General features: G+C 38.5%; 1 protein-coding gene across 1 annotated transcript in view; it reads left to right on the forward strand.

Moving 5' to 3' along the window:
* The window catches only part of DLGAP2 (DLG associated protein 2), a gene marked incomplete at its 3' end in the record, with an annotated part of 444,743 nt that extends 426,543 nt beyond the window's left edge, over positions 1–18,200 (forward strand). Inside the window, exons 10-14 of the mRNA XM_084202322.1 lie at positions 828–913; positions 2,135–2,550; positions 11,092–11,183; positions 15,475–15,627; positions 17,982–18,200. Of these exons, the coding sequence (XP_084058448.1) occupies positions 828–913; positions 2,135–2,550; positions 11,092–11,183; positions 15,475–15,627; positions 17,982–18,200 (966 nt within the window). The remainder of the gene's footprint in view (positions 1–827; positions 914–2,134; positions 2,551–11,091; positions 11,184–15,474; positions 15,628–17,981) is intronic.
* Between the last annotated feature and the right edge of the window lie 358 nt (positions 18,201–18,558).

Below are 18,558 nucleotides of genomic sequence, written 5' to 3' on the forward strand. Positions count from 1 at the left end.
ACCGGTTGATAATTTTTTTATTTAACAGTGAAAATATTATTCAGAAGGAAAAGTCAGTTCTACTCTTTTTCTTTTTTTCCTTGATTCAGTATAATTTGCATACTGCAGCACTTGCTCTGTCTGTGTCAAAGACTTGGGGGTGGTGTGGTGGTGGGGAGTGCTATAAAAAATCCCACAGAAACTTGCAAACGCAAGTCTCGGTCTTGAAGGAAACTACTGTGAATATATTTTGGTAAGTGTATTTCAAATGGGAATGCTATAAAAAGTGCATAAATTGCCTGCTTGATATAGCATTTTCAGGACTGTGTTATTAAAAAAAGGTGAGATAGGGCATTCTGCTGTATTCCTCACATCATTTAATAGTTTTATATTTGTCAACATAGTTGTCAATAAAATTTCATTGCTCCATCTCTTTTTATCACTTGCAAGCTTATGGGGCTACTTCAGACTTTATTTTATTTTGTAAATCAAGGACTATAATGAGACTGGTTTATAATAATATAAAATGGGGTTACCCTGTAGATTCCTCATTCTAAGAATAGCCCTTCCAGACCAAGCTTACTCCTTGATCCCACCAAACTGATTAATTGTTTCTGCTTGAATTTGAAGCAGGGAATTACATAGCAGAAGTATTTGTGCAAAACTTTAATAAGATACAGCACCAAAACAATAACACTAGGCTGAATACCTATTGCATTAATTTTAACTTTCTAGGTGTTTCTTAGCAGTAAGAGATGAAATATACAATTAATTTTGAATGTGTGTGTGCAAAATTGTGCTGAGTTGTCAATGCTCACTCTGCAGATGTATCTTTTTTGTTGAATTAGGTGGAAACAGCAACTGATTCAGATACTGAAAGCAGAGGCTTACGGGAATACCACTCTGTTGGAATTCAAGTGGAAGATGAAAAACGGTAATTTAAGCATGTTCAAAAATCGGTAGTCTTTCATAAAACAACACGCATTTGTAAACAGATTTAATAAATAGCACCTGACAGGTGCTGCCACTAAATAATCCCCAAAGCCAAATTCCTTATATGCATGATTATCATTTGGTAAAATTTGTGGAGATTGCTTAGCAGTTGCTTCACATTTATCTAACTTTCCAGTTTTTAATTGGAGGGAAGGAAGTTAAAGTATTAAATTGAAATAGTGGCTTATTATAATTTCATTATTGTCAGAACAAATACTAAGAGCTACATATTGGAACAGTCTTCCTTCGACAGGATTCCTCATGCTGATCCAGGCTTTCCCAGTCCACAGAAGGAAACAAATTTCTTAGGATGGTACTTTTATTCTAAACTAGAATCAGCTTTCTAATTTGTTCAGTCCTAGTTTTGTAAAGCTACTGGCCCACGTACTGACCCACAGGTTAAGCCTGGTAGGTACTGTTTGTCAAGTACTGGACCAGGACCATTATCTCATTTCACAGCAGCTGTCTGAGAGTATCTGGCTGCTAATTGCCTTTTGCCATCAGGGACTACAAACAATTTGAGACAATGGACTCCAATGTGAAAAGATTTCACAAATAATCTTCGCTTCTCTATCTAACATTTTAACACGAAGCTTTTCTAAAATGTTGTTATTCACTGTCATATAACAGTGGATAATCAACTTTTAATGGGCACCCTATAAGACCAAAAAAACCCCAGCCCACAGTCTTAAATGTGCTTATCTTTCTTTTATTACAGGATTCTCAAAAGTCCTAATTGAGCAGATTTTCAGATCTTTCTACTTAAAATTCTGAACACTGGAAAATTTTTTGTATATACACTTTATAGACTTCTATCAGGAAGTTCTAGTTCTGCTAGTTATTTCCAGTTTATTTAGTAATGACACATGTTACTTTGTAGTATGAGAAAAAATCAATATTTGCTTCCAGAGACAATTTAAATGATTTTCTTTTGTACCCTTGCATAGATCAATGATTCCACTATGCATTTTGTTTTTCCTCTCTGTTGCTACTCACCATCTAATTTTAGTGAGATATACACAAAGAAAAAATGTTTAACATAAAGTCCAATGAGAAGAACAGAATCCATTCCTTTTCACTGAACCATAATTCTGTGTCTCTGTACCATCCCATACATTATTTATATGTCTTAATATCTTTTCTTTCTTCCCTCTTCACCAAGACACGGACGATTCAAGCGCTCGAACAGCGTGACAGCAGCTGTCCAGGCTGACCTGGAACTGGAGGGTTTTCCAGGACACATCACCATGGAGGATAAGGGACTTCAATTTGGCTCATCATTCCAGCAGCACTCAGAGCCCAGCACACCCACCCAATACAGTGCAGTGAGAACTGTACGGACACAGGGACTGTTCAGCTACAGAGAAGATTATAGGACCCCAGTGGACACCTCAAACCTTCCACCACCAGAGCCCTGGCTGGAGCCGGCCATCGAGACCGTGGAGACCGGTCGAATGTCTCCTTGTCGACGGGATGGGTCTTGGTTTATGAAGTTACTACACACTGAGACTAAGAGAATGGAAGGATGGTGCAAAGAAATGGAAAGAGAAGCAGAAGAAAATGATCTTTCTGAAGAAAGTAAGAACATTTCAGTATTTTTCAGTATACAGACAATTACTAAAATATGAAATCTGTTAGGATAAAGCTGTGAGTTGTGGTTTGTCCTCACTTATTCCGTAGGAGCAAAGAACCATAATACATAAGAACACTGTCCTGTGGCTGCCTGCACAAGATGGTGCTTCCCAGAGTAAGGTTTTGTGGAAGTAGCCAAAGAACCAACTCCAGTGCTGGATCAAAGTCTGGTGTTACATAGAGCTCAGATGGTGCAATAGCTCCATCCACAGCTCCAAATCTTACACATTCTTCCCATTCACTTCTCCAGTGCTGACCCTTTGCCAGAGCACACAGGCTGGTCTTACATGAACATCGTTTTGCCCTTTTCCTGAAATGTGTGATTTTGCCTCTTAGTGAGCAGCCATTTAAAAATGTTTCCGTCCCTTTACAGGCACTTCAGCCTGTTGGAGGAACAGAAAGCATAGCAGGCAAGAACAACAGTTAAAGTACTTCTGCAGTTAGACAGGCATATGCATTATTAGAAAATTCAGCTGCATTTTCTTATTACAATTTCGTCAAGAATCATTATTATTCTCTCATGTCCTGTGGACACCTTGAAAGGAGTGATGGGACAAAGTGAAAAATAATGTAGACTATTTTGGAACAAGATCCAAGACAGTGCTAATGATAGTAATATATCAAAGTGGTCCTAGGACTCAGTAGCCAGCTCCCTGTGATTCCCTTTGAGGTCAATTATCCTTGTTCTTCAGGCTCAGTTTTATAAATATTTCAATCCTTGACAATCTGAATTATTGTCTCAGCTGAGATTTTATCAAACCACAAATGAATTCATATTAAGTTTTCTTACTAGTATCTTTCCCTGCACTGTTTCAAATTTCGTCATCACCTCTGAGAACTGTTTCCTGATCGTCTTCTTTCCCCCTCAATGAGTTCTTGCTATGATGTACCCTCAGGTCTTGAGCCAGGTCAGCATGGTGACTAAAAGGCCAATTTCTATTTCTTGCACTGACCTTTTCAAAGCAAAAAATGTCTACGTTTTTACGTCATCTTGTTTTTATTTTACAGTCATATTTCTCTGCTGTATTGTGCGCAAGTCTGCCAAGTAACAACAAAAGATTTGGGGTGGGGCAGCGAGTAAGGCTGGTTTTTCTTGCTTCAGCTTCTGGTGCTTTATGGACTGTGGGTTTTGTCCTTATTTTCATCATGGCAGAGCAGAGCTCAGAATTTTCCCCTTCCATTGACACTCTGAAGACTTTAATACCCGTCTAGGTACTGTTAAATAACAACATATTTTCCTTTGTGGAAGATTTTCCAAGCCTTTCATAATGGTTATTCCTCACTGCTTTTTTTTAACGTGTCGTATTTTTCAATTCTGCAAGTCTTTGCAGTGTTGAATACTGACGTTTCAGTGGCATCATTAAGAATCCCAAAGCACCTGCTTCCTGTACAACCTGTTACTGATGTAGGAAAATCAGTGTTCTCAGTCTGAAGCAGAAGTTCAAAGAGCAAGGCTTTGATCTCCTTTGAAAGAGTAAGATTATTTAGGGAGCAAAGGGGAGAAACACATGGGTCGTTAGTCACTCTCTTTCCTAGTGAGGAGTCTGCAGGCAGGAGCTGGATTTCTCCTCCTGCCTCCTCTCTTTGTAAGCTCCTCCTTTTGCACAGCCCCAGCCAAATCTGCAGCCGTATAAATGAGTAATGGAAACACGCTCGCATCCATACCCCTACCTCACTTGGAGATGTGGAGAGGCAGCTACAGCTGTTACTCTTTGGAATATTGAAACTGGGTACCACATGAGGAAAACTTGGATGACCTGACTATAGGTGACTACCCGTTCTCAGATGCAGAACAATTCTCCTTCCCATCATGTGAACCTATACTTTTGCACTCGAGATATACTCTGGAACAGCTTACTACACGGTGAAATGGCAATCAAGAAGGTAGTTTTCTATAAATTGTACATAGGACATGAAGACAATATGGACTTCATTAATTTTTATTAATATTAGGAGTTAGTGACACTAACTTGAAATATTTCAGTCAAAAAACAAAACATAGTACCAGGATTTTGTTTCTCTGTTTAGAGAGGGACTCAAATTTGGAAGAGAAAAAGAAAGAGCAATTCCCTGATAACAGAGTTGATAAAATACAACTGAAGTGTGGTATTCACATGCCCTCTGAACAGAGAGAAGCTGTGAGAGAAGCAGAGAAAAGAATGATCAAAAAAATTCTTATCTCATTTGCTGCTCCTGTGTTTGTGCTCATGTGGAATGTGTTCTGGAGATTGTTTTCCCAAGGTGATTGCTTGATTGGATTCGGGTGGAATTGTTTATGTTAATTAGCCTATCAGGTCCAAGCTGTGTCCTGACTGTGGGAAGACAGTCATGAATTTTCTTTAGTAGTATTCTTCAGTAGTTGGTAGTAACTATGGATACAGTATAGTACAATGTAATATAATATAGTTTCAATAAAGCCGGTGTTCAGCATTCCCAGGCCTTGCAGTCAGATGCCAATTGTTTCCCACATTTGGGGTTGCCTTGCATTTTCAATACTGAAATCCTTGAAGTGTCTTTTTTTCTCTCTAATAAAAATAGGTTAGTTACTTGTTCTCGGGGGAACTTTTTTGACCTCCATAATAGGTTAGAGAAGTTATAGAATAGGTCTACATAGTGTTTGCAAGGTCAGAATTTATGTTCAGCTGACTGTCTAAAGTTCCTATTTTTCATTGTATATAACTCATTTCAAGAGATCTTCCTGAAATAATTTCCAAATTACATTATTTTTAAATGGTCTCCCTTCATCTAATAACACTTACATTAAGTAAAAGGAAGTTTTCAAAGAATTAATTTCAGCAGGGGAATGAGCTTCACAGCATCCTAAAAACTCTGAATATTTTTTTTCCTGTTGATTCCTTAAAACATTTTGTATATCCAGTCTGAGCTACAGAGGTTGTAAGGTGTGTATCCTCCAAAACTTAAATTTAATAACATCACAGCATGAAATGTATTTTGACATATTTAAACATTTGCCAGTTCTTGAAGAAAATAAACAGAAATGGCTGAGCCAAAAGCAAATAAATATGGTTTTCCATCTTCCAGCAAGACTGGTATTCCCAAAACACTTCACAGCAATGTTTGCACATTCAAACTGTCATTCTTAATTCTGAATCATTTCTTTTTGGCCTGGATATATTAATTGTACGTGAAGACTGAATATAGCTTTGCATCTCATAGGAGAAGACTGCCTTTATGATACCATTTCTACTTTGTTTTAAACATGGGAACAGTTAAAATAGAACTGCATTTTAGAAAACATTTTCAGTTTTGGTGTTAACACAGCAGCCCTGAGATTACCAAAAGCTGTCTGATTGCTATATTGATTTTTTTCTTTCACTGAACCTTTTCTTCCATAGCGTTGTTTTAAGAACTTCGCTCATCAGGTCTTAGAAAAAGAGATAATCACTGCAACAAAAATAACCTCTCTTTCCCTTTTTCAGAGCTTTTTTTTTTTTGTTTGGTCACTTGCCATGAGTTTTAATTTGAAGCCTCTTCAAAATTCTTATATAGTTTGTGGAAGCAGTTATTTGTGTTCTGTTTAATATATCTATATATATATAGAGAGAGATATGTATGTATGTAGTGTGTCTGTGTTCATTATACGTAAAAAATATAGATAAGTGTCTGCAACAGTTCCCAGGGTTAGACACCTGGTCACTTGCACTCACAGGGTGCCTCCAAGCAAAGATATGTGTTTCTCATGGGTGCTGACTGGAGTTTCAGTTTTACACCCTGAACATTGTGTTTGGCTATTTATTAGTGCGTAGGTGATGACAAGGAAAACCATTTCAAAGCTATTGAAGGCCAAGAGGGCCAGGACTCTGCCTGCCATGAGCAGGGTGATGGGAGCAGGGGGAGCAGAGCAGGGAGAGGGAGCCGCAGTGCTGCCCGCAGCGCGCAGGCAGGGCTTGGCAGGGAAAGAGGACAGCCCTGGGTTTCTCAGTGCCACCTGCCTGGCCACTGGAGTGCTTCGTTATGGAGAACAGCTCCACAGAGTTTACCTCACATAGAAATCCTTAGAGAGGTGCAAAAATTTGCTATAGGATAAACTATGCCAGCAGGAATGTTGCCCTGCTAGTATCTTCTGCATTGTGCTTAGCACCTCTGCTGGCATAGCAGTAAAGTGATCTCTAGTGGGGAAAAAAATGGAGATATTAGAGTGGGAGCTCAAAGTATCACCCCTCCCTCCCATTCCCCTTAATTCCATGGATACTGGACCATTCCCTGCTAATCCTCTAGCTGATATTTTCACAGTACTAATAAGACTGAATAGTAATAGAAAACACAGAGTAAAATCTCCCGTAATTTTAGGTGAATAAAAATCAACAAAAAAACTTCACAGCCAATTGATTTTAGTATATTCATGAATTAATTATCCATAAAAGCTTTCTTAGGTGTTTGACCAAATATAGGTTATCCTTTAACCAAAGAGAAATTACTGACATCATTTTCTAATGCTTTTCACAAACCTATGCTTCAGGAGATATTGAAATTTCCAGCTGGAGTGTTGTGAATGAGTAAAGAATGTCTTAACTGTACTGAAAGTCTATAAATTCCTACAGTGTGGCATCTAATAATTCCTCCCAGCATTTGTATTGTTCTGCTGAAATGTTCTCCTTTTTGAACTTTGTTGAGGTAAAAAGCAAATTTGCATCAAGCCCCCGTTGGTGAACAAGGGTCTCATCACCCTCCAGAGCACTGCCAGATGGGGGCTGTGCTGTCCTAAAATGACATCTGATCATTGCATATTTATTTTTGTGTCTAGATGCCCTGTTGATAGTAAAATGATATTTCTAAAGATTAGTAATTTAAGTTTAGAGATTAGACAAATATCATGCCCTACTTTGAGCTAGAAGGGTAAACTAAATGCCAGTTTCAATATTTTTCCAGGCATATTATTTTAGATTGTGGAGTAATTTATTTACAAGTATAGGGAGGGAATGAGAAGATCAAATGGAATGAAAATTTAAATTAAACTATGTAATTTAAATAGACAGTAATGAATGACAGAAGCAGATTGACTGTTAGCAGTTTCTCACTGCTGGTGCAGCAGTGGCACAATTGAACAAAGCTTTTAACCTGTCAAGATCAGAGTTACAGCATCAGATTATAATCAATTTCATCAATACAGATCTAACTTTTCCCTCTCTACTTTTGTGATATGAAATAATTTTTGATTACAAGGTTTTGTAGAATTTCTCAAGCAATGCCACACATACAGGGGAAAAGACACCATTGTGTTAATTGTGCAATTTACACAATCTCTAATCAGGGTGTAAATCCTGAGCCTACTCTTACTGAAGTCATGGTCAGGGTTTTGCATGTCTTCAGAGCTGAAGCCATACAGGATCCTACAACAAAAATGGAGTGCTTCATATGCCTCAGGGAGCAGAATTAAGGCTGTGTGACTCTTTCCTGACATTTGAGCAAACAGAAAATTATCCTAATGCAAGTAGGTTTATGGATTATATGAATATTATGTCTATTTGTGTGTATTGGTAGATTTTATCATCATTTATTTACAAGAAAAATCTTCTAGTCATCACCAAACATCTCAATCTCTTCAGTCTCACATTCATCATTTTTTTCATGGAGATAATCAATCTGCACTCATCAGAATAATTCCCCAATGCATGAAATTAATAACAAGGCTTTGGATGTCTATTAATATTGTGCTAAAGATTATGAGTTGAAGTGTTTTAATACTTTAATTTAATTACAGCAAAGCAGAGTAGCATGAATATGAGATATTTTAGCCTCTATGTTTTATTACATCTGATTTACTTATTAAAATGGAAATAGAGTTAGGTCTTTAGTAAATTCTAGGGCTGTGATTATACATGTGTATTCAGCACTGTGACTCAATGGCACATGCAACCATCACAGCCTTATACCCCTGACAAATGTGTATCCCACCATAATGCTGTGTTTCCAGTGCCTAAATCTTGACCAGTCTGACTGGACTTTAAATCACTAATGCTTGTTGACATGATGCTTCATGATAATGAAGGTAAAATTGATGTTTATTTAGTATGAGGGTTCGGGTAGCTGAGCTTCACTAGAAAATATCAGACATATATAGATTCTGTCAGGATCTATATTTCTGCAGAAGAGCTAAAACCAATGCCCCTAACTCATACTATGTATTTGAGCTGTGAACTGTAAAATTCAGCAGAGGAAGCTAAAACTGAACTTTATTCACTGGAGACAACCATTATAACCATCAGCCCATTGAATCAACCTCACTCTTCTTTTGCCCAGTGAATCTCTGAACATAGCATGGAATAGGTGATGCCAGGGACCTGCTACAGCATAACTCCTCATCCTGGAAAAGGAGGACCTCTGACCCCACACTGGGAGTTTGTCTAATGTCCTAAGCTACAGATCACCATGAGAAAAAAAGGAGGATACAAGGCTGTTTGTCACTAAAGTCATTGCCTTTATTAAAAATGTTGGAATCCAAATTAAAGCAATTTGTGTCAGATCAAATGAAGAATTTATTTTTTATTTATGTTTTTGTATGTTTGTTCAGGTTTTAACACTCAAATATTCCTTCCTGTATGCCAATAACACTGCAGAGGAAAGTGAGGGGTTTGATGATCAAAAACCCCAAACCAATTAAAATGATTTATTTCATTTGGCCAACAGAACAAAAACAAACCTCAGTGAATTACTCATGCAGCCCTGAACCACTTAACCCTTCTACAATGGATGTCACACAGGACTGATGAATTATGTATATTTGTGTTTAATTTAGTGTTGTGGCACAGCTGTACTGTTTGCCTAACAGAAAATGGAATAGAGTTTGAGAACCACAGCTCTACATATTAGCACATGCCTTGAAAGTTACTGAGACTTTAACTAAAACACAAAATGTTTAAATTATCTCTTGCTACTACTTGTAGGTGAGCAGGTGTTTCACTGGTCTAAAGAAAGCAGAATTAAAATGTAAAATCTACAACCAAAATACTGTTTTCACATGCCCTCCTGTACTTGTTCTAAATAACAGCAAAATTTTAAGCCCTGCCACATTTTAATGTTTCCTGTATCAGGGGCTGCAGATCAGTTATGCTGTATCAGCTTTATTCCACACTTACACTTAACATCCTACGTGAATTACCAAACATGGTTTCTCCAAATTGAAGTAAAATATATCAGAGTAATTCCTGTCTACATTTACCCCACCTCTCTATATCTCTAACATTATTTACAGATCTGGAAATTCTCCTGCTAAAATAAATTCTTCACTGAGACCACAGTTTATAATGCTTTTTAAAACTTTTTTCTTCCATCATAGAGATGGATGTGGAGGAAAGGAACTGTAGGAAAGGATATGTAGGAAGGTATAGAAAAGCATGGTGCCACCTACCAGCGTGGTATTTATCCCAGCAGATGTGGGAGTCAGGATGAGTTAGTTTCTTAGAGATAAACCAATCCCCTTAGGTAGTACTGTCAATAGAAGGACAGAGACACATCTCCAGGAGGAAATTCAGCTCATCTAAAAATAAGTGCCCAACGTGGCTGTAGCTGCTGAACTCAGATCACTGATTATAACGCATTCAAAAATTTTAATTTAGACAGATAACTCTTGGAAACAAAGTCAAGGAGTTTGGTTGTTTGGAAACAAAGTACAATGAGTTTGGTCATTTTCCCCAGTGCATACTGTACGGGCATGTACATGGACAGTGAGGAAATGCCAACACATCCATGGGGGCTGATGCTGGTTCAGCAAAGTCCTGGAGCACCTGTTTGTGTCCCACTTTGTCTGAAGCTCCTGTGCTGAGGACTTTGTACATTTTCCTGGGCAGACAACCTGTATTCCTAGTGGGTGTACCAAACATGTCTCAGAGATGTAATTCCTGAGAGGATTTAATCCTTATGGTAGGAGTATGTTATGTTACAGCTGAATGTAGTAACTTTACCCTCAGAACAGATAAAGAGATCTCACCCAGGGGTCATCCACACAAGCATAGTGAGTGAAATAATTTGCAATTGCAGAACAAGGAGTTGTAATCTAAGGTCCATGTGCCTTTGACATCAGAAGGAAGAGACATCCAACTGGTTCTTGAGGCAAAACAATTTCAACAGCTCTCAATTTCCATGAGCAAATGTAAATGGGAGAGGTGTCATTTGCTTTGAAATTTAAAAGTTTTTCAAAATCGTATGGATTGATGGATGCCCACTTCAGAAAGCTGAATATAGTCCCTTAGTTTTTTCTGTTTCCTTAAGCAAGTAAAGTCTAAGCTGTTTTGACTTATAAATATATAATTTCCTACTCATTCATTATTGCTAAAAGATAAGGTGCCACTGAGTTTTCCTATTCCTCAGTCTTTTAAAAAAATGTTTCATGTGTATTGTCACAAACAACAAAACCAAATATTTACTTCCATTTTAAAATAACCAGGAACTTGACCTGCATTTTTTTGAGCTGGATATTGTATTTATTGCCAAAAACATTTATTGGTAGTAATCCCTCTGTATGCTTAGTCCTAGGTAAGATCCGAAGTGCTGTTGGAAGTGCTCAGCTCCTCATGTCTCAGAAATTCCAGCAATTTTATTGGCTTTGTCAGCAAAATCTGGTAAGTCACTTTGCCTGGTTATTCTTGAAGAGTTTAAGTTTGTTCATCCATAATATTCCACAAAATGTCACTTTAAATTCTAGAATTTAATATTTTTACTTCAAAAACAACTGTAGTGTACCTGAGCAGTAGTATTCTGAAATGTTATTTTCATGTTTCACATTTATTTACCCCTTTTTTTAAACTTGGTCCTTATGCATGATGTTGGTAGATTTTTTTTAAGAATATATGTAAATTAAGTCATTTCAGTCTGATTATGTTCTGCTTTTCTCTTTTTGCTGTCTTTATTAAACAAAAGAAAATGAGAAGAGAGCAAATACAAGTTTTCTGAGACAACATATTATGGCTTATTTTTGCAATACCCTAATATAGTAACTATATTTCATGTAAGGAAGGGCAAAATTTTCCCATTAAAATCAGTGGAAAATTGTAAAATAGAATAGTGGAGATGCATGATCCGGCTTTCTACCTACCTGAAAATAGGACTGATCATGGAAATGAGATATCTATAATGTTCATCAAATTATGTTGGATAATTTGTGTTGCCAATTATACATGAGATGTCCTGGGGCTAGAGGAACAGATACGTTATATTACTTATGAGGGTTACTGCTATTGTTCTGGAAGTTCATTAGAGGCTAATTCAATTCTAAATGTTATCTTCATTAATATGACAGCAGCCATCAGTGATACAAAGGCTGGGGCAAGATGATACTAACCAATAGCAGAATGTAATTCTTCTAGCTGCAGCTGGTGGTGGAAAACCTTTCTTTGCCTCTCTCAAATAGCAAGTGTATTTTTTCCTTCTGACTGTCCCTAAACCTCAAATCTTGAAAGAAGTTTGTTGTGTGCATGACAGCAGACATAACCTATAATCTGCTTACATACTTTTCTTTGACCACTGGGATTTGTTACATAACTTCCAAGGCAGAACCTTTGTTCTGCAAAGACCTACTTGCTACTTTCCATCCATAAAGTTAAACATTCAGAATACCTGCAATGAAATAATACTGAGAAAATAATGCCAAAAATGTCATACTTTCTGATAGAAAATATTAACATACATAGTCCTCATTAGGAAAGAATCCAGTTATCAAAAACTCTGTCAGAATAAGAATTTTAAAAGCTATTACAGAATAACACAGGAAATATACAAAGTCTGACAAGCAAGAATAGAGCACATCTGTATTATCAATTATATGATGTGTGCTCCCTATCTAGTAATTTGTTTCATACCAAAAAAAGGGAATCTTCATCATTGTCTGAAACTTTCTCTCCGCAAATTTAAAAATGCCCTCTATTACCTGATTGATTAAGCTGTGCAAACTAAGATTTGGAGAGCCTAACCTCCACTCCACTTCATTTATCTTCAAGTGGGCCCAGCACTTGTGCTCGAGAGCATTACTGTAATAGCAAGTGCAGCTCCAGCTCACCACAGCCATCAGCTGTTTGGGAGAAAGAACAATTCATTACTGCACAAGCAATAGAGAACACAAGGAGAAATCTAAAACTTTTTATGCAACACAACCAAAAAGATGGGAAGATTTTACTTCTCTTTTTCTCTTTTGGATAATAAACCTCTGAAGTCCATAATAGGGGCTTTACCCCACTCTCAAGATTTGGGTTCTGAAAATCCTTCACTTTCATTAAACCAATAATGGGCTCTGCAGAAAGCAGTAGCTGCAAAACTGACTGTAGGTCTTTCATGCCTGGAGGATTTTCTTCCTATACCTCATGATAAAGTTGATTGCTAAATAGTCACTTAGTGCACACCTACAGCAGCACCTCAGTGCCCCAGGGGAATGCTGCCAGCTTGTGTATTCCCTTTCTCTGAAGCATCCAGCATGTACAGGGCTGCCACACGGCAGTTTTTCTGACAGTGTTCAGCATCTATAAGCTTAAATGTAGGACACAAAACAACAGCATTTAATTGTGCCAGTTCAAAATGCAACAAGGGTTCCAGAGGAATATACTTACTCAAACTGAAATTTAACCATGAAGGTGACATAGAGACTTTTCTAAAGGATCATGGGAACTTCAAATGGCACATTTGATTATGCTCTGTGCTAGGAGCTCATATCAAAGACTTTCACTTAGGGTAAATTCATAGAAATGTAAGCTTCAATGAAGTTTTCTATTTTATGAATCTGGATGGCTATCTCCTACATGTATACTGTTCCCACTAACTATGTCACTACTGATTAATAACTAGTCTCTTTAACATTAAGTTTTCTAATACCCTTTTTTTCTTTGAAGTATCCTTCTCCATGCTCTCTAGTCAGCACAGATCCTGCTCAGTTTGTATGTCATGTCTGCAGGCTAAAACAGAGCAGCTTGAGCACCATCTAGGTGCTTGTTGCTTGCTTCAGGCCTCCTTTAGAAAGAGGGCTGCAAAGCTGAATTCCAAGTAAGATACAAATAAATAAGCAGTTTCTGAGAAGAAGCAGGTTTAAGCCAATCTTTCCAAAACTTAGTTGGCTGTAATAGTAGTCATTTGTGCCAGCATTTATTCATGAGCTGTGGATGAGTAAGAAGCAGGAGGCAGCCCTCTTGTGTCCAGAGCACACATGGCACAGCCCTCTGCAAGAGTCATGCTGGAGGCCATGGTCTTCACAAACACTGTGAGCAGAATGGGGTGCACAAAGGTACAGAACAGCAATTAGCCTCGATTCAGAAGGCAATGCCCTTGCAATGAGCGGAATCATTTTCTGGCTGTTTAGAGGAAACTGGGGAGAGTGAGTGAGTGAGGAGAGACCAGGCAGGAGACAACAATTGCAAGATAAGACAGACTGCTGTGGGAGTCCCCTCATGAATTTCGCACAGGGGGTCAGTTCCTAAAACCTGAAATATTGACCTCTGTAGAGTAAGTAACCACACTGACATAAATTTTAAACTGTTTTGTAACAAACTGGGATCCACCCAATGAAGTCATTTTCGGTAAACACTAATCTGGAGTTGTCATGTTTCCCAGATGTCTGTTATAATCTATATGGCCACTTCTCATAAATCCCTGAAGCTCCCTATTAAAATGAAACTTTCTTCGAGTGAAGAAGACTTGTAAGTTGTTCTTGGCCCAGATTCCAGTAAGGGTCTAGATACGGTGACACTGCATGTTGCCATGCTCAGTTCCAGGCCCTAATCTCCCACAGTGGCGTCTGTAACCCCAAGCTTGAGCAGCAATTCCTCATCTAAAACAGTTAGAAATGCGTGATTCAAGGGAGGAATTCAATAGCAATGCTGACTTATCTCCCAGTTTCTAAACAGCTGTGGGGTTGTGTTTAAATATAAAATGCCTTTGACCACTAGATTAGAAAAAGGTGGGGAACAGAGCCTGCCACAGCAGCAGTTATGCTGACGTAGCAAACTATTCTTTACAGGTTTTGGCCAGAAAGGGAGAGATCCAGATTCTGTTTGGTATGGTTTCGACATCCTCTCTCCCAACTCCCTTCTTTAGACCATCATAATGGTTTCCTCCTGTCCTGGAAAGAAAAAGGCATTTCTTTATTGCCTTCACAGACATGTTTACCAATTAAGCCCTATTTCAATAAAGTGGCAAAGCTCTCTTCTTGAACTAGTACCAGTCCTCAGAGAATACAGGGTTAAAAGTCTGCATACTACCTTATAATACAATTTTTATCCAGCACTGGCATCAGGTTAATTATCAAATACAGGATCATCTTGCTAATTGTTACCACCAATGTTTGCTCCATTAAGTCTTAAGCACACAGAGCCTCTTAATTGCAGTACCTGGCGGTAATGTCTTCCCAGTTCCTGAGTGTGATTCAACTCCCCGGAGAACAAAGTCCAAGCACCCCATCGAGATTTCACACTTCATGTATGCATTTCAAGACAGTGTAAACATCAAGTTCAGCACCAGGTGATGTCTTTGTGGCATTGTTTTGTCTTAATCAGCTATGGTGAATGTAATTTTGAACCAGGAAGACTTCAGGCTGGCTGGAACACAAACCACGCTCCCCTTGCCTTTAATAATCAGCAGACAGAGGCTGTCAGCTTGTTCCTTTTTAGAAATGCAGGTCAGCGCAGCATATGGTGCTAAGGAACTTCCCATGCCGCACATTCAGGAAGGCTCGCGTGTGACATCCAACTCATTCATGTTTGGGTTGTGTAGGAGGCACAGCTCTCCAGTCACAGCTCCCAGCTGCAGAGCACGCAGAGCCTTAGCGCTGAGCAGCGCTGCAGCAATGAAACCTGGCACCGTGCCCTTCCCGCCTCAGTGCACGCCGCTGAAAGCCTCCTGGAATATTCATGTTCTCTCCTTTGTGCGCTACAGGACCCGAGTGCCATGCCAAGACCAACTTCCCAGGACCTTGCAGGTTTCTGGGACTTACTGCAGCTCTCAATCGAAGATGTCAGCATGAAGTTTGATGAACTGCACCAGTTGAAACTCAATGAATGGAAAATAATAGAATCACCTGAAAGGAAGGTAAGCAGACCGTGGACAACACCATTTACTTCCCATTTGTAGTTCTGCGGTCTCCTTGTGTTAAATACAATAGTGAAACACAATAGGTTTCTAACCCTGGGAAGTATTTAATTGGCATGGCCCAATTTTTACATGGAAACTTTCATCATTTGTCAGGAGTCTTTTCTTTTTTAACAATGTTGAGCTGAATTATATAATAAATAAAATGAATTTTGCTAAGCTGGTTTACTCCATGACACTTTTGTTCAAATTATTTGGTTCACATTCTAAAAGCTAGAACTGAAATATGTTCTTAATTAATTCAGATGGAAGACAATAGCCCAAGAATTCACACATGGTAAATTCAGCGCTCTGCTACATTTGGGGCAGCTCAAACTTGAGCACTGCAGTGTTTAACCCTGCCTGCATGACACAAATGATAATAGAACCGGAATGAGAGAAAAGCATGTGACAGAACAGAGCACAGGTCACACTAAAGCTCAGCTGACATACTTCTGGGGGACAAAGTGCTGCTGCTGAACTTGCTGCACCTCTGCCCTGCAACTCCACCACCTGGGAGATGCCCCACATGATGCTTACAAACCAAAGGTGACAAATTGCCCATAAAAGCAGTGTAATTCTGAAACTGCCCTTCCCTTCTCTAGAACTTCATCCTTTAACTTGATTATCCCACTATCCCTGCTTATTATTGTATCAGTCAGATGAAAACAGCATTTGGTTTGAGTCCCTACTGTTGGCCTCAGGTGAATATTTGTTTGGTTTGGGAGGAATTAGGAGGCATTTTGACAACTTTTTCATTTCTTCATGCTCCTCTTGGATTTTAATTTTCAGCCAACGGGTTGGTGGATGGTGAGTTTGCAACTCTTGCTTACTAGTGGCAACTGGAAGTAAGAAATTATTATAGTGACAGCAACAGTGATATTCCTAAGAGGGAAATAACTAAAAGTGGTAAAGAAAGTAAGAGGGGATTACAGGAATGGAGCTTTTATGAAAACAGGAGATAGAGAAAATAAAGACAGGCAGAACTGGCTATCATGGGGAATAGCATCCCAGGCTGTTGCACTGTTCCTGTTTAATGCAGAACTATGTTTTTAAATAAACTTATTTAGTCTTGGCTATTGCATTTGGATAGTAGAGTCAGAATTAGTTTAAAAAACCAAAGAAACCCAACCAAACAAAACAAAATTTAAAAAAACCAACGAGGAGTCTGTAAACCATAAGCGTATCAGTTCAATTTTTGTATTATTCGAATCCTGCTGTGCATCAAATTAACTGTGTTCTCCATAAGGAACAGCCCATACTCCGGACCATTACCATTACTTTAAGAAATTATATAGCAAAAAGATCTATCATAATAACTGTACCTATACAAATGAAGTTATGGAGTCTTCATCTTCAGGGCTATACAGTCCAATTTTAAACCTGAAATTAAAAAAACAAAACAAAACAAAACAAAACAAAAAATAACCTAACCAAACTGATTTAACTTCAAAGTTGCATCTAATTTCAAGTGCACTTTGAAGGGAGATTGTATGAAATCACCTCCAGAGGCCCACCTCTTCTAACCTAAATTAGTGTACAATACCATATGAGGGTTATAAGCCCTCATATGATATTCTATAGTCTCTAATGGTCAAAACAATCCTTGATTTAACACCTGCAGAGAAATTTACAGCTCCTTTGTTAACAAAATCTACTGACTTCACTATATAATTTGATAATTCTTCAGAATAATTTTCTTTAAAATGGCCCAGACTTGCAAGCAGAACAATTAGCCCTATGTTCTCTCTCTGGTTGGCGCTTGAATGTTTCCACAGAGCAATTCCTGGAGGAGACTAAACTAATAGACATGTATACACAGCTGCTATCTCATACCCAGCTGAGGCTAAACTCAGTATGATTAATTTAACAAAAACCCTGTCCTGCTAATCTTAGAAAGTCTTTTCACTTGATCAGACCACACAGATGCGCTGAATTCTTATTGGAGAGACAGTGTGTGTTTCTGTTCATAATGAGTGTAATAATGTGTCAGTTTAAATCAAACAAATCCATATGAAAGTGAGGTGTGCAGATTGCATGTGCCAATACCAGCAAGGACGATGGAAGGAAGCACAGTCTTTTTTCAGGCACAGGACCACAGAATGCATAATGGTTGTCAAATAAGAGGGTTTTGTCAGTGTCCCTAGTGTGGATAGCTGTTCATGTAATCCATTAGTCAGCTGATGGGCAAGCAAAAATTGAGCATGCTTGATGTATGTAATCAGTATTTTGCATTTGATGTCTTTGATGTGCATGCTCTGCTGATAAGTACCTTTTACACGCACCTCACCCTTAGTTTTAATGCCCTATTGCAGGAAGAAAGAAAGATTCCTCCTCCTGTACCAAAGAAGCCCCCAAAAGGAAAATTCCCTATCACAAGAGAAAAATCTCTGGACCTACCTGACAGACAGCGGCAAGAAGCTAGAAGGCGGCTGATGGCTGCCAAGCGGGCAGCCTCTTTCCGGCAGAATTCAGCCACAGAGCGTGCAGACAGCATTGAGATCTATATCCCAGAGGCTCAAACCCGGCTTTAAAGACAGAATGCTGCAGAGTTCCTTTTTTTAAACAAAATGCTTGTACAGTTTGTCACTTACCTGGTAATTTTTGTCTCATTCTCTCCACTAAATATGCCCTTGATGTTGTGTTCTTTGTGCCATAAGCACAGTGGAATGCTTTTGATTTCCTCAGAATTTGCTGAGCTCACCGCAAGAACGACTTCTTTTTGTATTTATTGTCTGACTTACAATCAGCTACAATGGATAGGGCTTGTCAAGACCTGACTTATCCAATATATTCTCAGAGGACAACAAGAAACACCTCTTGAGATGGAACCCAGCTTACTTTTTGTTATTTATATTTTTATAAAATGTGTGATAATTAGGGATAAGAATA

This window comes from Fringilla coelebs (genome assembly GCF_963513975.1).
Source record: "Fringilla coelebs genome assembly, chromosome: 3".
Lineage (NCBI taxonomy): Eukaryota > Metazoa > Chordata > Aves > Passeriformes > Fringillidae > Fringilla > Fringilla coelebs.